General features: G+C 39.1%; 1 protein-coding gene across 1 annotated transcript in view; it reads right to left on the bottom strand.

The window, feature by feature from the left end:
• cntnap2a (contactin associated protein 2a) overlaps positions 1-18,514 on the bottom strand; it is a 324,180-nt gene that overhangs the window by 56,248 nt on the left and 249,418 nt on the right. The window contains exons 16-17 of the mRNA XM_040127346.1: positions 5,632-5,788; positions 2,366-2,493 (exon numbers count right to left, since the gene is read on the bottom strand). Of these exons, the coding sequence (XP_039983280.1) occupies positions 2,366-2,493; positions 5,632-5,788 (285 nt within the window). The remainder of the gene's footprint in view (positions 1-2,365; positions 2,494-5,631; positions 5,789-18,514) is intronic.

Raw genomic sequence — 18,514 nt, 5'->3', positions numbered from 1 at the left:
CTTATACTGAAAAGAGGTTTGTTTTTTCAAAAAGTTTAGCTAACAATTTCTGAAACTATTGTACAATCTAAAACAATGTTCATAAACCAAGACACTGACAATCACCATATCATTAACCATTTTATGAACATTCGTGCTTGAAGTGTAAATCGTTTAATGTGTAGATAATATCTAAGTTTCCTATGCTTTGCTTCTTCCGTAGCTGCAGTGAATTGCACATCATGCAGTTGTCACTTAAATTGGCCAATTCAGGTAGTAACTCAATTGTGAGTATATAAATGTAGCCAGCTATTATTCTATGATGCCTAGCACTTTGCTCACCAGTATTATAGAATCCTTTCAGTTTCCATTCCTGAATACATAATAGTAATGGAGACACCCGACATTTACTTGGCTTTTATGGGTAATTTTCACTTGGTACAGAAAATGCATCAAGAAAGGTTGAGTCAAGCAGAGTGGAGGGAGATTAAGAAAGAAGGGAGACACATAACTTTGTGTAGGGCACAAGGCATTGTCCAAAACCCTGAAAATGATGTCCTACATTATCTTGATGACTTTCAGACAAGAGGATGTTGCTTTTGGAACCCAGTATCTCTTACACACAGAAGGTCACAAGTCAATGTTTCAGTTTCTAACAGTGTTCCTGCCTGGCATGCCCTACACATGTTATCATGGGTTATTGACAATGTAGTATTCTCGCTGCTAATTTATTCAGTTTTAATTGAACTTTGGAACCATTCCAGTCTGGTTTTAGGCTGCTCACCTGCATAGGAGAAAGCCCTCCTAAGGGTCACAAATGATCTTTGGACAAAAGATATGGGAGAATGTGTTCTTATGTATTTAAGATCTTTGTGTTTCATAGTCCACCTGCTTTAGCAATGTGTGGCATTTCAGAAAAAACACTGAAACAACACTACCATGGTTGAACAGGCAACACAGAGCAATCTTTGTTTTAATAGGTAACACAATCTTTATCAATTGATATACTGTATAGCCTGGCGACTTCTGTTGCAAGCACAGTCTTATTGTCTCTATAAATTCTTCTACATAGAAAAATTATCAAGTCATGTATGTAAAAAAGTCTCCTTTAGCGCCCCCTGACTGTTCCAAAGCTGCACACAGTGTCAACAGGGGAATTTTAATGGGGTTATATTAAAGAGACAGAAGGTGCTCTCTTGATCCAACCTCTGATGAACCCTTCACAAAGGTCATGCCTCTGCAACAAGCTGAGAATTATTTTGAAAATGAAACCAGTCTTCTCAGCAGCTAACTTGGACAAAGTCATGAATATGTTTTCAACTAGGCCATTGGAACCTGCTGTCCTCCTGCCTCACTCAAAGCTCATTTTTACACCTACAGCTAATCCAAAATGCTCACACATGTTTTCATCTTCCAGTGCAGACTCCCTGTAAGGTTTGAGGTTCTTTTCCACAATGTGATTTAGCTTCTGGCCACATTACTGACTGACTAACTTCTTTTGAATATGAGAACATCTTGATATCCTTTTGCAGGACCATGCTGTCTGTTCCACACTCTGGGCTCATGGGGATCAGGTCTCCATTAGGGTCCCAATATTGTGGATGATGTTAAATTAGCTAAATGAGTTCAGCAGTTTTTACAAATTTATTTCAAGGCCAGTTCCTAAAAAAATCTTATTTATGTTGTTATTGAGTATTATGTAGCACTTTTATGTAATGTCTTTATACAAAATCTTCCAAACTTCTATTATTATCAGCATATCAAGAACATATTCTTAACCAACTACTTATTGTATGTCACTGATTGTATAAGGGTTGTAATTAATAATTATTTTCATAATCAATTAATCTGCAGACTATTTTCTCAATTAACTGATTAAGCATTTGGTCTATAAAATTTACGAAAAGAGTGAAAAATCACAGTTTCCTAAAGCCCTCTGTGACGTCTTCAAATAGACTTTTTTTGGTCTGATAAACCAGATTAAATTCAAATCCTCACATTGCGGAAGCTGGAACCAGGAAACATTTAATATTTGTTCTTGAAAAAATGATTAATCAAGTATCAAAACAGTTGCCAATTCTTTTTCTGTAGATCACCTCATCTATTAATCACATATCGTCTTATCATTCATTAACTGAATTTTCAACACCTTGTAGCTGACATACACCTCAAATATACCATTGATTTAAGCACTTTTATCTCAACAATCCTCGTCACAAGTATGTCTGTTAAGTTTTTGGACAGACTAAATCCTGATTCTTGATTTTGACATGGTTACATGACATTTTCCATGCTGCCCATCAATCAAAATACTATAGATAGCTGCTAAAATTTGCATCAGCAACTCCATAGTACAGTACATATGTATCCATGGCACAACACTTACCATCTCCCTGGCAAAGGAGCGGTCCAACAGTCAGCTTGGCCAAAGATCCCGGTCTGTTGGTGTCACCCACAGCAACCTGGCTGACTGGCAGGTGTTCCTTATATACCAGGAGACCAGAATCTTCTCTCCTGTAAAATGGATTGAAAGAAACATGCAGACAGAGATAAGAGGAGAATTCGGTTAAAAGCTGTTTAGTCTCTCCACTCTACAAGGGGATACTTGTAGTGTGTTTATGTGCATCGTTTATACTGTCAAACATAAGTGATTCTGATTCTGAAATGAAGAAGGGATGGCTAAATTTGAAGATGTAAAATGTCCCTTCAAAAATTGTGATGGCAGGATCACAATTGATGATCTATGATAGCTGTATGTATATAATTATCTTAGATCAAGCGTTGCAGATGTTCATACTACTACAATTTACTTATGTATATTCGAGAATATGTATTGGTTGTATAGAATTGTAAGCACGCTTGTCTATAGTAATAATATCCTTAGAAGAAGCATTGTGCACATGGACATATATACCTGTTTCATATATGGATGTTGTGTCAGTTGTAGTATAACTGCGTATAATAAGTATAACTAAATAAAACTTGTGTTTCAGTTTTCAACTGGTTGTGTGTGTACATGTCTCTAGTTCTGTGTGAGTATGCATTTACATAATTAGTAGTATAAGTGTGTATGTATAGCTGTGTGCTTATGTGTATCTATAAAGTATTTTTTTTTTTAGAAATGTGATGGTGGTTACCTACATAAATGCAATATAATACATAATCACTGTGTGTACATAAAGTGCTACTAACTTTTAAAATTTTATTTTACTTTTTCTTTTATATCATTACTCACTTTAAATAAGTATGTGTCTGTGTATATACAGTTTACAGATATGTGTTTGTATAATGTGCATACATGTACATATTTTTCTTTCTATTCTTTTCCCATTTTTTCTCTAAATAATTTTCTTTTGTTATATAAATATTTTTTTATTTGTCATTGTGACTACCATGTAAATTGGTACAGTTGATCAAAGCAGAGATGGATGGAAGGATAGTCAGAGTGATACTTAAATCAATCTATGGGTGACAACAAGTGTGAATCAACAAAATTAATCAGTCAAAAGAATCACTGCAAGAATCTTATTATCACAGTAACAAGTCAACTGAAAATATCATAACAGACATCAGCACAAACATAAAATATTTAAATTGCAACCTTTAAATTGTTAATGAGTTTTCAGTTAGACATGTTTTAAATTCTTCACAGAACTATTTGGATTATATTTCATTCAGTGCAGTTTGGAATGGAAACAGTGAATCATCTAATTTGTGGCTGTGTGTATGTGTGTCTGAGAGAGTATGTTTGAAAGTATATGTGTGTGAGTGTGTTTCCTTGTGCTGCCAAAAATATGGCTAATGAGTGGGAATAGAGTTATATGGGTAATATTTCAAAAACTTGCTCAACCAAACAATGAGACATTAATGCATTTAATTATTAATGGTGAGAACGAGTCAGGGTAAGACTTATTTGTAATCTCATCAGTTTTAGAGATGAGGAGGGAGACATGAAAGCGAATGAAATCTCTCTTTCTTGCAAACACGCAGTAATTACTCACATACAGTATGCTCACACATGCACACACCCACAGACAGCGATGCAGTTCGTTTAATGAGAATATCCATCAGCTAGGTAAAAGAGCAGTGAAACACATACTGTTCTGGAGGCAAATATCCCTCTTAAATAAATGCATCATTGATGGTGGCATTCATCATTCAACCACTTCAGCCTTTGAAGTTAGACACCTCATGAGACTGTCCAGCTAAGTGAGTTTCTGATCTTATAGATTAATGCCAACATTAGCATTAGCACTAATGACAATTTTAATCTCAGCACAGTAAAATTGTGTTTGTCAGTTGCCATGGGTTTGATATACAGTATTTCACTCTTAAATTCCATTGATATACAGTAGCAGTGCAGTTATTTTGCAGTTTTTCAGGCAATATGTTCTGTTGTACAGATTATTGTGCAATTTGAGGCAAATTTGTGATTTATGATATTAGGCTATATGAATAAAATTTTACTTGACTTGACTTGACATCTTTGTAGGAAATATTAAATATTGTGAAAGTAAAACAGAAGTTCAACCAGTTCCTCTGACCAGCTGAGAAAATTTGAGGGTAAAGTTTACATTGATAAAGTTGGTAAATGTACCACTCTGGGTTGCCGATTTGAGACATATGTAGAAAAAAGCAACTTCCCATTTCTAGCAAGCAAGAGTCGATTTTGCCTGGTGAAATGACAACTTTTGTTAGCAAATTTAAATGACTCCAGCTCGCTAGCTAATTATTGTTAACTTTGTGAGATGGTTGAAATCTCAGTCTCAGACTGACTGGTTTGCTCAGTGCTCTTGATGGCCACATATAGGATATCATGCTAAAAGGCCAAGGCTATGGCTACATGTTACAGGCAAAAAGTTTGCTTTCCCTTGCTGTAAAATCGAAGTGTAAAATTGTTACAGAGCCAGTACAATTAGCCTTAGCTGATATATCTGGTATGAGAATGCTACACAGTGGATATGTCAGTCTTGAACAGGTATTTTTATGTAGCTAATCTGTAATCCCACACAATAATGTGGGGATAGTTTGATAATAATATGATAAATCTTGGCCTTTGATGTAACACTAGTGTCCTACTTGCAACCTAGTTAGCCAGACAGGCTAATGTTTGTGTTAGAAGAGTAACGCACCATTTAACCCATTCCTTACACTTTCATTCTTGATTTTTGGGGTTTGGAAAGGCTAAAAAAAGAAACCACCCTCAAAACTCTTTGACAGACCTGCTATGCCTAGTTAGTGTTGCTAACCTATGATTGGGGACAAAGGAATTTAGCAAATTGTCAATTGTTGTGATTGCAAAGATTTTTTTAAAGTAACATTTTTTGAAGGAGAAACATGATTTTTTAAACAGTATATGTGCTATAGAACCTCTGATAAACCATAAGTAATGTGGCTTTAGGTATGAAAAAATTCTGTAAAATTGAGTCAAGATGGATACAGCTGGATACCATTAAGCCAAATGCACAGCAGAATGACATAAGTAAACAGGTGCGCTGACTCAGCTCTATGAATGTTCCTAGGTGAACCACTATGCTCCAATGCAGTGTGTGGAATTATAGTCAATGCAAAACTGAAAATGTGAAGAAATTAATCAATACATTAAAAGTTGATTCTGCTCCTGCTTAAAGTTTATATGATAGGCAGACTTACAATTGTATGAGGTCGGCATCACAGTTGCAGTCATATTTGGGGTCAGTGCAGTTCCTGTTGATGCCACAGGCACATTTCTGAATGCCAGGTCCTGAGCCCCCCCAGTAGAAGTGCTTCTCGCTGCTCCGGCCCACCCACCATGTGTAGGGGGTCCCATCTGGGGACCGAACAAAAAAAATTGTAAGTTCTTTTGAAGAAAGAGAACAATCATGTCCCAACTGGTTTTTGGCTGAGTACTATAACGCTCACTGTCTCCCTCACAGATAAGTACAGCAGAAACAAAAACACAAACTTTTGTTGCTAAACAGTCCTTCCCATTACAAATGATTAACTGTTAAATCATTAACTGTTTGAGACTTTTGTCACATTAAATTGATTTATATTGACAACTGGTAGCTGCGTGGTGATTCATTTGCTCAATGTGTTTTGTGTAGCTGAATGGTAGATGCCTTTTAAAAATACTTTTTATTGAGTTTAAACAAAGAACAGCACAGCACACAGAACTATCCACAAAAAACCGCCACCCCAGACAACTATACAGCAAATCCAACAGAAAAAAAAAAAGATTAATTATAATAAAGATTTAAAAAAGTCACAGAGTTAAACTTAAATAGACATCAAGCAAGTATGTTAAAATTGAATGAAATTAAGTAAAATATTGTTTGCAGTCCACTAAATGTACAGTAACCAGTTTAGGGCAACCAGTCATCAGTGGTTGTATCTTGTTGCATGTCCCATAATTGGGTTTATGAGAGGGGTCTTTCACTCAGGGCGTATGCACCGTTAGAAGTAAGTTTCTCAGGTCTGTAGGTAAATAATCTAGATAAGGTGACCAAACCTTGAGAAACAGTTCATCTTTTCCTTTTAAGACATCCTATAATCTTTCATGGGGGAGGGTGTTAAAAATCTCTCCATACCAGAGGGTAACACTTGTCGGGAAGTCTTTGATCCAATTGTTCAAGATGCACTTTCAAGCAATTAAAATGAGCTTCTCAAGCAGTTTGTAGCATGATGCACTGAGGATGCAATTCCCTGGACAGAAAGGTAAGAGGAAGACACCAGGGTCTTCTTTAATTTGTATTTCATATACATATATCCCACTTATTACCTTGGAAATAGATGCCTAGAATCTGGAAATTAATTTACACTCCCATAAGCAAAGGAAATACATCCCCCTATCAGAATGGCACTTAATGCATAGAGGAGAAAGGGAATGATTTTGTGCAAGGTAAGAGGGGTGATATGCAGCCTTTGAAGAATCTTGTACTCAGTCTCCCCCAGTCTGTTACACGTAAACATGGATCTAATCAATTCTATAAACACCTGCCGATCATCCTCAATAAATTCAGTACTTAAATCTTTTTCCTATTTATGAGAAATATTTGGCAAGTTGTGTCAAAGGACCCGAGAAGTGAATTAAATGATGATATAAAATGTTTTCCATTTTGGCAATCTAAGATAAATCTCTCTATGCCACTTTTTCTGAGTTTAACAGAAAAAGAGGTCACCTGAGAAGATTAAAAATGTCTTATTTCCAGATAACCAAAGAAATGTTCCATGGGGATGTCAAATATCTCTTGTAACTACTGGAAGGACAGTAGAGCATTATCTTTGATAAGTCACCAAGTACATGAATCCCCTTCTCTCACCAAGAAGAGAACATAGATAAGCTGGGGCCTGCAGGGAAATCAGGATTTTGGACTATAGGAATCAGCGAGGAGTTCACATTTTTCCTTCCCACATTTCCTTCCCAGATTTAGTTATATCATGCCAGACTCCATGGGGAGTGTGGAGAACAAACCCAGGAATCAATTGGCTCTCTCTTAAAATATGTATGTAACCATAGTCAGAGATGGCATGCATGACAGGCCCAGCTTTAAAATACCAAATTAGGCAAAGAAAGGCCAACCCAAATATGTAGGTAGTTGTAATATTTTAAGCCTCGGTCTAATTTTTTTGCCATGCCAAATAAATTCAGAAAATGCATTTTTTTAAGTCTTGGTTGATTTTCATGGGCAAGAACAGAGGGAGCATCTGCAGGGGATCTAAAATTCGAGTGAGGATATTCATCTTAATGAGACTGATTTGGCCAATCAAGGACAGTGGTAGGTCATACTATCGCTCGAAGGCCCTTTTCATACTTGGCATTAACTTGCGTCTTGGGTGATCCGATCATAAGTGGACAGCTCTAAGTAAGTCATTTCACACCTGGCAATTGAATGCATCTCCACATGTGTCTTGAGTGATCATTTGTGATTGGATCTCACCTCCTCACTTTATATACAAATATACATGTGCAAAGACCAGATGCATTGTTGTTTTATGGCACTTCCTATGCCTAGTCTGCTGGAAATTAAAAGAAGAAAAAGAAGAAATCAAAACAATACAGACTCGGTCTGTTCCTTGGCACGTTCAAGGCAAACCAAATTGTCCAAGATGTTTGACACACCAGTAATATATCTCTATGGGCTTTTCGAAATTTTCAGACTTTGTGGACAAAGCCATCTTATGCAATTTGTACAATTTGTATTTGTTTGCGAATGAGTAAGTATTATGCAGTGGACATCAGTTGAGTAGGTGGTCCTTCAATGTGGCCCAGGAAAACATTTGTGTACACACTGCTAAAAGAATGTGGCCATATGCGTCCCAGAACACCTCCAAATATGGTCTGGGATAGATGCTTATCTCAATGCGCCCTGGGTGCATTCACACCAGTACTTAAAACTGTCCGCTTCTGATTGGATCACCCAAGACATGTCTTTTTTATCATATGCGCAATTTGGGGCAAAATTATTTTTTTCAAATCCAGGGGTACTTTTATCCCTAGATATGTGACCATCTAAAAGAAAACTGTACCAAAACAACAGGGTTTTTCAGGGTTCCTAATAGCATAGCTTCAGATTTAATAAAATTAATCTTTTAGCCAGATATGGTACTAAACTCATTTTAAAACTGTCAGGATAGAAGGGTTTTATACTTTAGGGGATGACAAAAACAAAAGAATATCATCCGCTTAAAAGGCAATTTTATCATCCACGTCATCATTATTCCTCTCACACTAGCTGAAAATTTTCAGCTAGTGGTTCTACTGCTGAGGCAGAGAGGAGTGGGCTAATTGGGCAGCCCTGGTGGATGACTCTTGCAAAAGGAAAAGATTCAGAGTGCTGTCCATTAGTTATGACAATAGCTGTTGGTGAATGATATATGGTTCAGATCCATTTAAGGAAGCACCCCCCCAACCCAAATCTCTCCAGTAGGTCAAACAGTTAGCCCCACTCGACCCCATTGTAGGCCTTCTCAGCATCTAGGGAGACAGCCAGTTCCTTCTGTTTCTTCTGAGTAGTAAAATCCGAAATATTCAAAAGTCTTCTCACATTGCTGGTTGAGTAACGTCCATGAATGAAGCCTGTATGGTCTGAGTTTATAAGAGTTGGGAATTAATTTCTCCAGCCACCTGGCAAGAAGTTTTGATAGCAGCTTGCTATCAACTGAAATTTGACTGATAAGTCTATAGGACCCCCACATGTCCAGAGGCTTATCTTTCTTCAGAATGACGGTGATATTGACAAGGTTTAAATTAGGGGGAGACAACCCCTGCCAAAGGAATCTGAATACATATCTGTGAGGGGGGTTACTAGTAACTTACTGACTTTTTTGTAAAATTCAGAATAATGTGTAGATATCCACTTTTTGCTCATCAGATAGAGATGGGAACTTCATGTTGTCAAGAAATTTGATAAAATTAAAGGAAAAACCAACATAATGTGTCTTAGTAAGGTGTTGGACCGCCATGTGCCTCCAGAACAACTTCAGTGTGCCTTGGCATAGATTCTACAAGTCTCTGGAGGTCTACAGGAGGGAAGGAACACCATTCTTCCAAAGATATTTCCTCATTTGGCTTCTTGATGACAGTGGTGGAGAGCCCTGTCTAACATGTTGGTCCAACATCTCCCAAAGGTGTTTAATTAGCTTGAAATCTGTTGACTTTGAAGGCATATGATATGATAGCATATGGTTCATATCAAGAGACCACTCCCATCAGGATAGAAATGTTTCATCATAGGATAGAAGGTGATCACTCAGAACAACTTTGTATTGATTTGCAGTGACCCTTCTCTCCAAAGGGACAAGTGGACCCAAACCATGCCAGTAAAATTCCCCCCACAGAATAACAGAGCCATTGAATCCCCCTACTGTAGCGGTCAAGCATTCAGGCCTGTACCGTTCTCTTGGCGTACGCCACACATGCACTCAGCTGCTTTTTGAGAATATGGTGAAGGATGACTCATCTGATCATATCACTTTTTTTCCACATCTCTGTAGACAAGCGCATATGATTGTTACACCTCTCAAATGCACATTTATTTTTGTAATGAGGGGTTTATGCATTGCAACCCTGCTACAAGATCCCTCTATGTAATTGTCGACGGACTGTTCTTGCTAACACAGTCTGATCACGTCCTGCATTGACATTCTCAGTCACTTGAGGAAGAGTTACTCTTCTGTTTTTCTCTACATATCGCACTAATGCACGAGCATCACGGTCATCAAATGTGCGCTGTCGACCACAATTTCTGACCCTATTTACTGATGTCTTTCCTATAGAAATGGATGGACAATGTAGGGCACCTGTGTTGAAGCATATGCAGGTTTTTCCTTTAATTTTTCACCTGTCTGTACATTCTGCGGTATAAAGGTTGGTATAAAGGTTGTTTTAAATCTATGAGAGAAGTGATTACATTTGCTTGGCTATATGCAAGCAAGACATGCATACAAGTAACTGGACAGGTTTAATGCCTGATTTAAATAACCTGTGTTTAGCAAAAAAATTTGCGTCTGCGGCTCCTGGTTAATACCTGGTTTAAAGCAGATTGGGCCGCATCAAGTGGGGAATAGTTACACTGATAGGGGAATGGTCAGAGTGGGACAGGGTGCCAGCTGTACTGGTTTAAAGCAGATTGGGCCGCATCAAGTGGGGAATAGTTACACTGATAGGGGAATGGTCAGAGTGGGACAGGGTGCCAACTGTACAGGCCACTATCCTGTCCAAACAGTTCTTGAAGAGAGAAAATATTATTTTCTAAAAAGAACTTGTCATGCGATTGTGAAAAATATATCTTTATCTAAGGGATGTAGCACCCTCCAGACATCATACAAGTCATTATTAAGAAACTCACACATTTTTACACTTTTTTTTGGAGAGAGTAGAGTGGGAGGGAGACATCAATATCTGGGTTAGGAACACAGTTAAAGTCACATCCCAAAAGTATGTATGGAGAAGAAAATGTTATAAAATCTGAAAGAAGCTGTGGGACCAAAGAGTCTTCATATATGTTTGGAGCATATATACATCCAAGGATGTCATATTCACTATACAGGTAGCTGGATAAAAGTACATATCGACCCTCTTTATCTGTAATTGTTTAATAAGGGTAAAAGGCTGACAGTAATATAGGAGAATAGGAACCCCTCCTCCTTTTTGGGTTGTGATGTGTAGAACACCTGGCCCTCTCAGTTCTATCTTAATATGTTCCAGATCTGAAAGGTGGTTTCTTGGAGAAAGGCTAACTGACATTTCTCTTTCTTAAAGAAAGACAGGATCTTCTGCTGTTTGATGACGTGGTTAACGCCCTTCACATGAAGTTAAATAATTTTAAGGTCACTCATGTATCTTTTTTACACTTTGTACAACATGTGGAAACGGATAGGTGGTCACTAGCTTGACATAAATAAATGAAAGTGGCAGATCGACTAATCACATACATAAGGACTGGAACATAACACATAAACAGTAAAACGGAAAATAACACAACAAATAAAGCTGTCAGTGAGGGTCCATCCCCAAACAATGGATTAAGTCCCGATACAAAACAGAACCCCTCAAGAACAAGAGCAAATAACCATACAGTGGCACTGTCATGAGATGAGTGAAGCTAAGAGGTATCCCTCCTCTGCTAAGAGAGAATAAAATACCAGCTGTAGGCATGTCCATCCCATATCCAATGTTTGTTCTCTACAACCCTCCCACCCCCTAGCCGACTAACAGCATCAATGTGATCAAACCACAGTGTGTTCGAAGTAATGGAATATCATTGGGAAAAAAGAAAAGGGTCAACATGATAAACATGTAACTGAGCATTTGCATTTGCACTATTAGATAAGAAAAAAGGAATATCTGGCACATATAGCAGGAATCCTGCTCACAGCAAAGCAATCTCCACACAACTTACCCAAAACAAGCACAGTGAGAAGGAAAAAAGAGGGAGAAAAAAGGGAAAAAAAACAGAAACACAGATGACAGATGTCTCTACATGTTCAGAGGTGAAACACCCACACACATTGTGGCTCTGGAGGTCCCCAAAAAGAAAAGACCGTTCATTAAGTAATCCAAAGAGGCAAATGGGGAAAGCTGTGTCTGGTAGATGAAATGTTGGAAATCAACATTTCAACAGTATCTTGAAGCGTTGTCTCCCTGTCACACACACATTGCAGCTTGGTTCTTGCTCATTAACCCCCCAATTGGTAAACTTTAAGTTTTTGTCTCTGCTGCATGTGCAGAATAATCAGATCAATTATTCCTTAAAATCAGCACTCAATTGGGTCTCTTCTTGCTCCAAAAGTCATCCACCTCATGTGGAGTTTTGAAGGTTAGTTCCTCTCTGTTGAAAGTGAAGCATAGGCTGGCCGGGTAGCACTTTCAGAACAGTACTCCTCTCCGGAGAAGCTGTTTGCACATTTCATTGAACTGACGTCTGGCCTCTCTCACCTGGGCCGATAGATCCTGGCTGATGTACGTAAATCTTTCTGCCCTTATAGGTGAGCTAGCCTTTTTCCCTACTCACTACAAGGATCATTTGCTTGTCACTGAAATTGTGCAGTTTGATGATGATGGGCTCTATTTGCCCTGTCGATCTTAATTGTTCCTCCCTTGGTCTCAAGTCCAAGTGGGTCTCGAAGCCAGGTTTTGAAAAACCTGATTGCCTGCCTCCCTTCTGCACCTTCTTTAAGACCAACAACTCATATGTTATCTCTGCAGCTCCTATTTCCACTGTCCTCGGCTTAGTTGGTTGACGTTTTAACTCTTTGCTCAAGTTCAGCGACCATGCCCTCCAGAGAGGTTGTGCAGTCTTTGCCTTCTGAAATGTGTGAAATGTTATTCTTTTAGTGTTGTCTTCAATGCATTCACTCAGTCTAGCCAGAGTGGACTGCAGTTCAGCAAATTCCTCCTTAATTAGGGCACTGATCTTCTCCATAACATTCTGGGCAATAGCGCTAGCAGAGTTTTCCTCGCCATCATCCATGCTAACCTCAGAGCAGGCCACGTGTGACTTTTTCGCTTTGGAATGTGTTCTCCTCAAAGTTTCTCACAAATTACTGCTTCCTTTTAGCTCCAGATATGTTTCCCGATGCAAGTCACTTAAACTGCTGTGGTTTAATTGGTTACAATTGAGAAATAATCGACCTTTAAGGTGGGGGGCTAGAGAAAATGATCCTCTTACTCCGAGTGCATCATGTGACCCCCACACCTGTTTTTAAAAAAATATCTATTAGAACAGCTTCAGCGCTGCATTTTACATTTATCTATGGCATTATTATGTGTGAATCTGTGTGTATATAAATTTTTGTGTGAATGTCACACCTCTGAACACATCTGTAGACACAAAGACACCACTTTGTGTGCATATGTGCCTGTGCGGGTGTGTGTTTTAAGGACTGGATAAAAGGTGAGGGATTGCCTTTTTTCAATAAGAAATGCAATATTGTTTTCTTTGGCTTGGATAATGTATTCTGGCATGGGATAATAACTAGGCAGAGAGACGGGTGTAAATATTTTGGTTCTTGGCAATATATCACAATAACAGCAAGAGAGAGTGAAACAATATTGCGTTTCCCACTTTATTATGGGAAAATAAGCTGCATTGTCAATATCACTTTGTCATATTCCATCAGAGACAAAGAAATCTCCTGAGCAACATTTTTTACAGGAGAGGCTAGAAGCAGACTTCTGATGCAGCACAATTACATTGAGAGGTGTTATATACTGTATTATTATACTTTTGATTTTCTGAACTTGGGCTGAATTCCAGGAGGAAGCTACAGATGTGTGTTATATATATTTTGTTTGTGTGTATGCGTGTGTGTGTATTTGGCCTTGGTGTGGGTTTATTGTCCTCATAAAGTGAATTAGCCTCATCTCTCTGCAGGCCACTGTTCAGACAAGCCATCGTCAATAGGATTAACATTTTCTCCTCAATAGACTTCACAGTCCTCTCCCTTTGTGTGTACATGTATGTGTGTGTTGTTGTACTTCTACACATGTGAGAACCAATTTCAGTTTAAGACCTTCACAGTTAGGTCAATGAGGTCCCCAACCACAGCTAACCTAGCTAAGCCCCCAGTCTACCAAAATGCCATCCAATTAGCCCCCGACTCAATAAGTGAGTGTCATGTCATTGTCCTCAAAGCTGCCAGTAGGCTACCAGAGTGTGCCATATTTTTTTTATTACAAGCTGCGACAGCGGGGCACACACACAAACACACATTCACCTTGTGAATGTGTGTTTGTGTGTGTATCAACATGGCAAAGTGTGGTCCTGGAGACACCTACTGTAGTGGTAACTACCACAGAGGCAGTTTTGAGTACTTTGGCAGGTATTTATATGTTTGCCTGCCTATGGACAGATTTTGTCAGTGTGATAGCATCACAACTGTGAAAGATCCAGTCATGAAACTTTACAGGTGTGTAGTTGAGATCAAAATTAAGGCTGAGTTCAAATATTAGTGTGATCTGAGAAAGGGCGCTCGAAGTAGGGGTGTTGGAATTAGGGAAGGGGCCATTGGCAGCCCCACTTTACACCCCTGGCCCACATTTGTTTCAAGTCTTGGATTATTGTATGCCAGTTTCAATCATTTCCGTCCACTCTATGACATTAGGGTAGGTATACACGCGCACACACACACACACACACACACACACACACACACACACACACACACACACACACACACACACACAAAACACACATACACACACACGCACACACACACACACACACACACACACACACACACACACACACACACACACACACACACACACACACACACACACACACACACACACACACAAACAGATGCACAACGTGAAAACAATTCCAGCCACTCTATGGCTGTGGCTGGTAATTATGCTATTCAGATTCAGTTCTTTAACGCAATTATTCAAGTTAAACAATACGAATTAAAATTATGTGAAAAAATTTTTTTAATACAATTATTCAAGTTCAGCAATTCAAATCCAGATATAAACTAGAGACAATCTTGCGATGGGATCACGCCAACCGCAACACCTTTAATATGTTAATGTTCAGACCCATGACTACTCAGAACTCACTGGTCAGACCACACCCATCTTTCAAACTTGGCCTGATGACACACCGATACACACAGACACACACACACACACACACACACACACACACACAAACACACACACACACACACACACACACACACACACACACACACACACACACACACACACACACACACACACACACACACACACACACAAACAAGCAGACGCACAACAGACACACACACGGAGACTCACAAGGCGGAAACAATACAAGCCATGCTGTCGCAGCTGGTAATGATTCAGTTTAGTTTCTAGTGAAATATTTCTACCCATAAAAAAGCAACTTAAAGCTCTGCTATTTGCCTACTGTAGGCCCAAGTTCTATAGATTGACAAGATGCATAAATACATCCATAAATAAATAAATAATGGACAGTCTTGCACTAAGAATAAACTTTCAAATGTGGTCACATCAGTGTGGTCATACTCAGGATGTGGTGCAGTCGATCATGAATGTCACACTGAGAAGACAAGAGTCACCTTGTCTTGTGTCTGAGTCAAAGGGACAAACAACCAAGAAAAAAACATGCAGTTTGCAACAATGAGTGAATGCCCCAGAAGCCCTAATTTTCATTTTCTGTTTGGCCTCTCACTAGCCCTGCCAAGCTTTAACACACCCGATTCCTGCCATCACTCCTCAAGGTTTTTCAGACAGGTAGCAAACAAGTAGAATAAAACTATTTTGATACTAAAAAAGTCCAACTTAATCCTCTTCATAACTTGTTTTTCAGGATAAGTAATTAAAGAAGACAGAAGGGACGAGAGGACAGAAGGGGAAAGGTGGTGGTGAGAGAATGACGCCAAGGACGAAAGATAGAATTGTTTTAGCAGAGAGTTCATATGGAGAGGGCACTGCCAAGATGAGGCTCAGGGACATGTGTGTGTGTGGACTGTGTGTGTGAATACATGTTTGTAATTCTGATAAGGACAGAGTGTGTGTGATTGTGTGTACAAAAGTCCTGGGTTTAAACAGTAACTTTGTTGTAGCGATTTTGCAGTATTGCTATTTCCAGGTTTCAGTAATTACTTTGATGAGTAAAATGTTATAATAGCCAACAGAAACAATAGCCAAAGCTATAGGTAAATAAGACCTAAGTTGTAATAAACCAGACATATCTGTTAAACCTCAAAGTATGACTAAACAAACAAACACTCCAAGCTAAAACTTCTTGCCTGTATCATCTTTATTATCTTAATCTTTACAGTAAATCTATCCTTACCCCTTCCTTTCTCTCTCACAGCCAAATTCCCCCAAAACATGCAAAAATGTTCACAGGAGAGGAGAAAACAAACATGATTGAGGATAAGGCCTGGGGTTGTGTTCCTCTTCTATTCACAGGGACAGCCACACAACACTACTTATTGCGATGACTTTATCTGTCTGTTATTTCAGTAACACACAAACAGACACCTATTTATCTCCCTTCTTATCCAGAGAGGTTAATGTGTGCATCTTCATCATGTCAGCTGCATTTTGTACAGACACTCATACTCAACCAACAAGGACAGATAGAGCAGTAGAGGGAAAGACACAGACATGGAGAAGAAGAGAGATAGTAAAAGGGAGATGGGAGGATCTGAGATGAAGAATGACAGCAAAAAAAGACAGCAGTGAAAAAAGAAAGAGTGTGAGAGAAGGGTGTGATCACTGTCTTCATAGCGATAAGAGACCTGACAGTTTCATCCTTCTGGCATAAGCATTAATGCTATAGCCAGACAATTAGATCCAAAATGACACCTATGATACTCATATTAATGTCAGAAAGATCACAGGGTTTCACTCTGAGGGCTACTGAACCCAATTGTCGTCCATTTTCTTCCTATAAGGCCTAAGCTGAGTAGCGTGTCTGTACCTGTAGGCCACGTCTTAATACTCAAGACCAAGTCCAGACATGTGAAGAAAAATAAAAATGCACACAGACACGTGCACCAAAGTTACATCGAACCTATATCTTACTGACTTGTTGACTGTGTTTCAAAAGTTGGTTAATGGAAAATACAGAGAAAAAATTATATAATAGAGAACGCATAACAGTACCCAGTCATCTGGTTCTGCATATTATATTCTGTACTGCATTGATTATTTGGTAGGTGAAGTTGGTGAAGATTTGGTGAACCTCTATGAATTTGTTTTTTGTGATCTAGGGAGCAACTTTTGAATCACTTAGAAAGTATTTACCGGTTATTGTTTGTACTTGATCATGATGAATGGACTGAATACATTTTTACCAAGAGAGGAAGGAGGGAAGGTTGCTTGCTTGCTTCAGACCGAGCACAGATTTTCCAATTGGCCCAGATTGGTCTGCAGTACACGGACAGTTGTGTCCATAAAATTCGTGTTATGCATTACAAGTACTGCTACCCAACATAACAAAGAACAGCTACATAGGCCACGCTTTGTTCATATCAAGGGATCACACCCCTGCCAGTCAGAGTGTGAAGTGAAAGGTCAGTCGATCCAAAATAGTACTCGACATGCTCAGTCACTTATAGTCTGGGAGATGATGGCTTTTAAGAAAGGCAGTCAGTTGAAGCTGAAATACCAGAATGGCACTCATAACCCTTAGAGATGGCCTTCCCATAAACCTGTCTCAGACATCACCTTTTAGTTTGCACCTTTTCTGGAGTAATTACACCTAAAATAGTGATCATTATTGACTCCCATTTACACTGTTGGTTTCTGTTCTTTGTTGTTGCCGTTTGTTTGCATTTCTGTTTGTTGTGCAGAGGACTTGCTGTCAACTCTGCACGCGCTGGTATTTGTTAGCCTCCTATCCTTTCAATGTATCTGTTTTTGCTGGGAGACTCTAGGGATGCATATTAGCCATGCCTACAGATAATGCAGTGTGCGTTTGTGGGTGTGGGTATGAAAAAAAGAGAAAGAGAGTATTTGTGTCTCTTCCTTTGTCTCAGTCCTTTTGTTTAACAATACGAGTGCATGTGGGTCTCTGATTCTATTCTCTGCTCCTTTCAATCTGTCTGAGAGACTGGCTCCCCTGTCTCTTTCTATTGTCTCAATCTTTCTCCTCTCCCAGACCAACTATCTATCAATTTACTCTGAGAACCCCTTCTACCTCCAGGCTTTACCACCATTTTCCCCATCTCGATGGCTTTCACATATTTAGGCCACTCTATTTTGTGCTGCCCACCTTCACCTTGCTCTCTCATATTGCCTGGTCTCAAGGGCCTCTTTCTCTCTATCTCTCTTCCTATTATGTCTTTCTACTTTTTCTTTGCACTTCTCGATCTCCTGCTCTACCAGGCTACTCTTTTTCCCTCCCCCTCTCCCCGGTATCTGCCTTGGACACCTTTTTCCTTGCATTCTCATATCATCTGGTCTCAGTAGCCTTTCTCTCTCACTCCATGCTCCATATCTGTCTATCTATTCCATGTCTCTGCGACTCTTCCCTGGCATTTAATCTCTTTATGTTCTCATTAGTCCTGCTATAATCTGCCCTTTAATCCATGC

The sequence above is a fragment of the Xiphias gladius genome, chromosome 5 (genome assembly GCF_016859285.1).
Source record: "Xiphias gladius isolate SHS-SW01 ecotype Sanya breed wild chromosome 5, ASM1685928v1, whole genome shotgun sequence".
Classification (NCBI taxonomy): Eukaryota; Metazoa; Chordata; class Actinopteri; order Istiophoriformes; family Xiphiidae; genus Xiphias; species Xiphias gladius.
The sequence above is the reverse complement of the archived record's forward strand: the minus strand, read 5'-3'. Positions and strand labels throughout refer to the sequence as shown.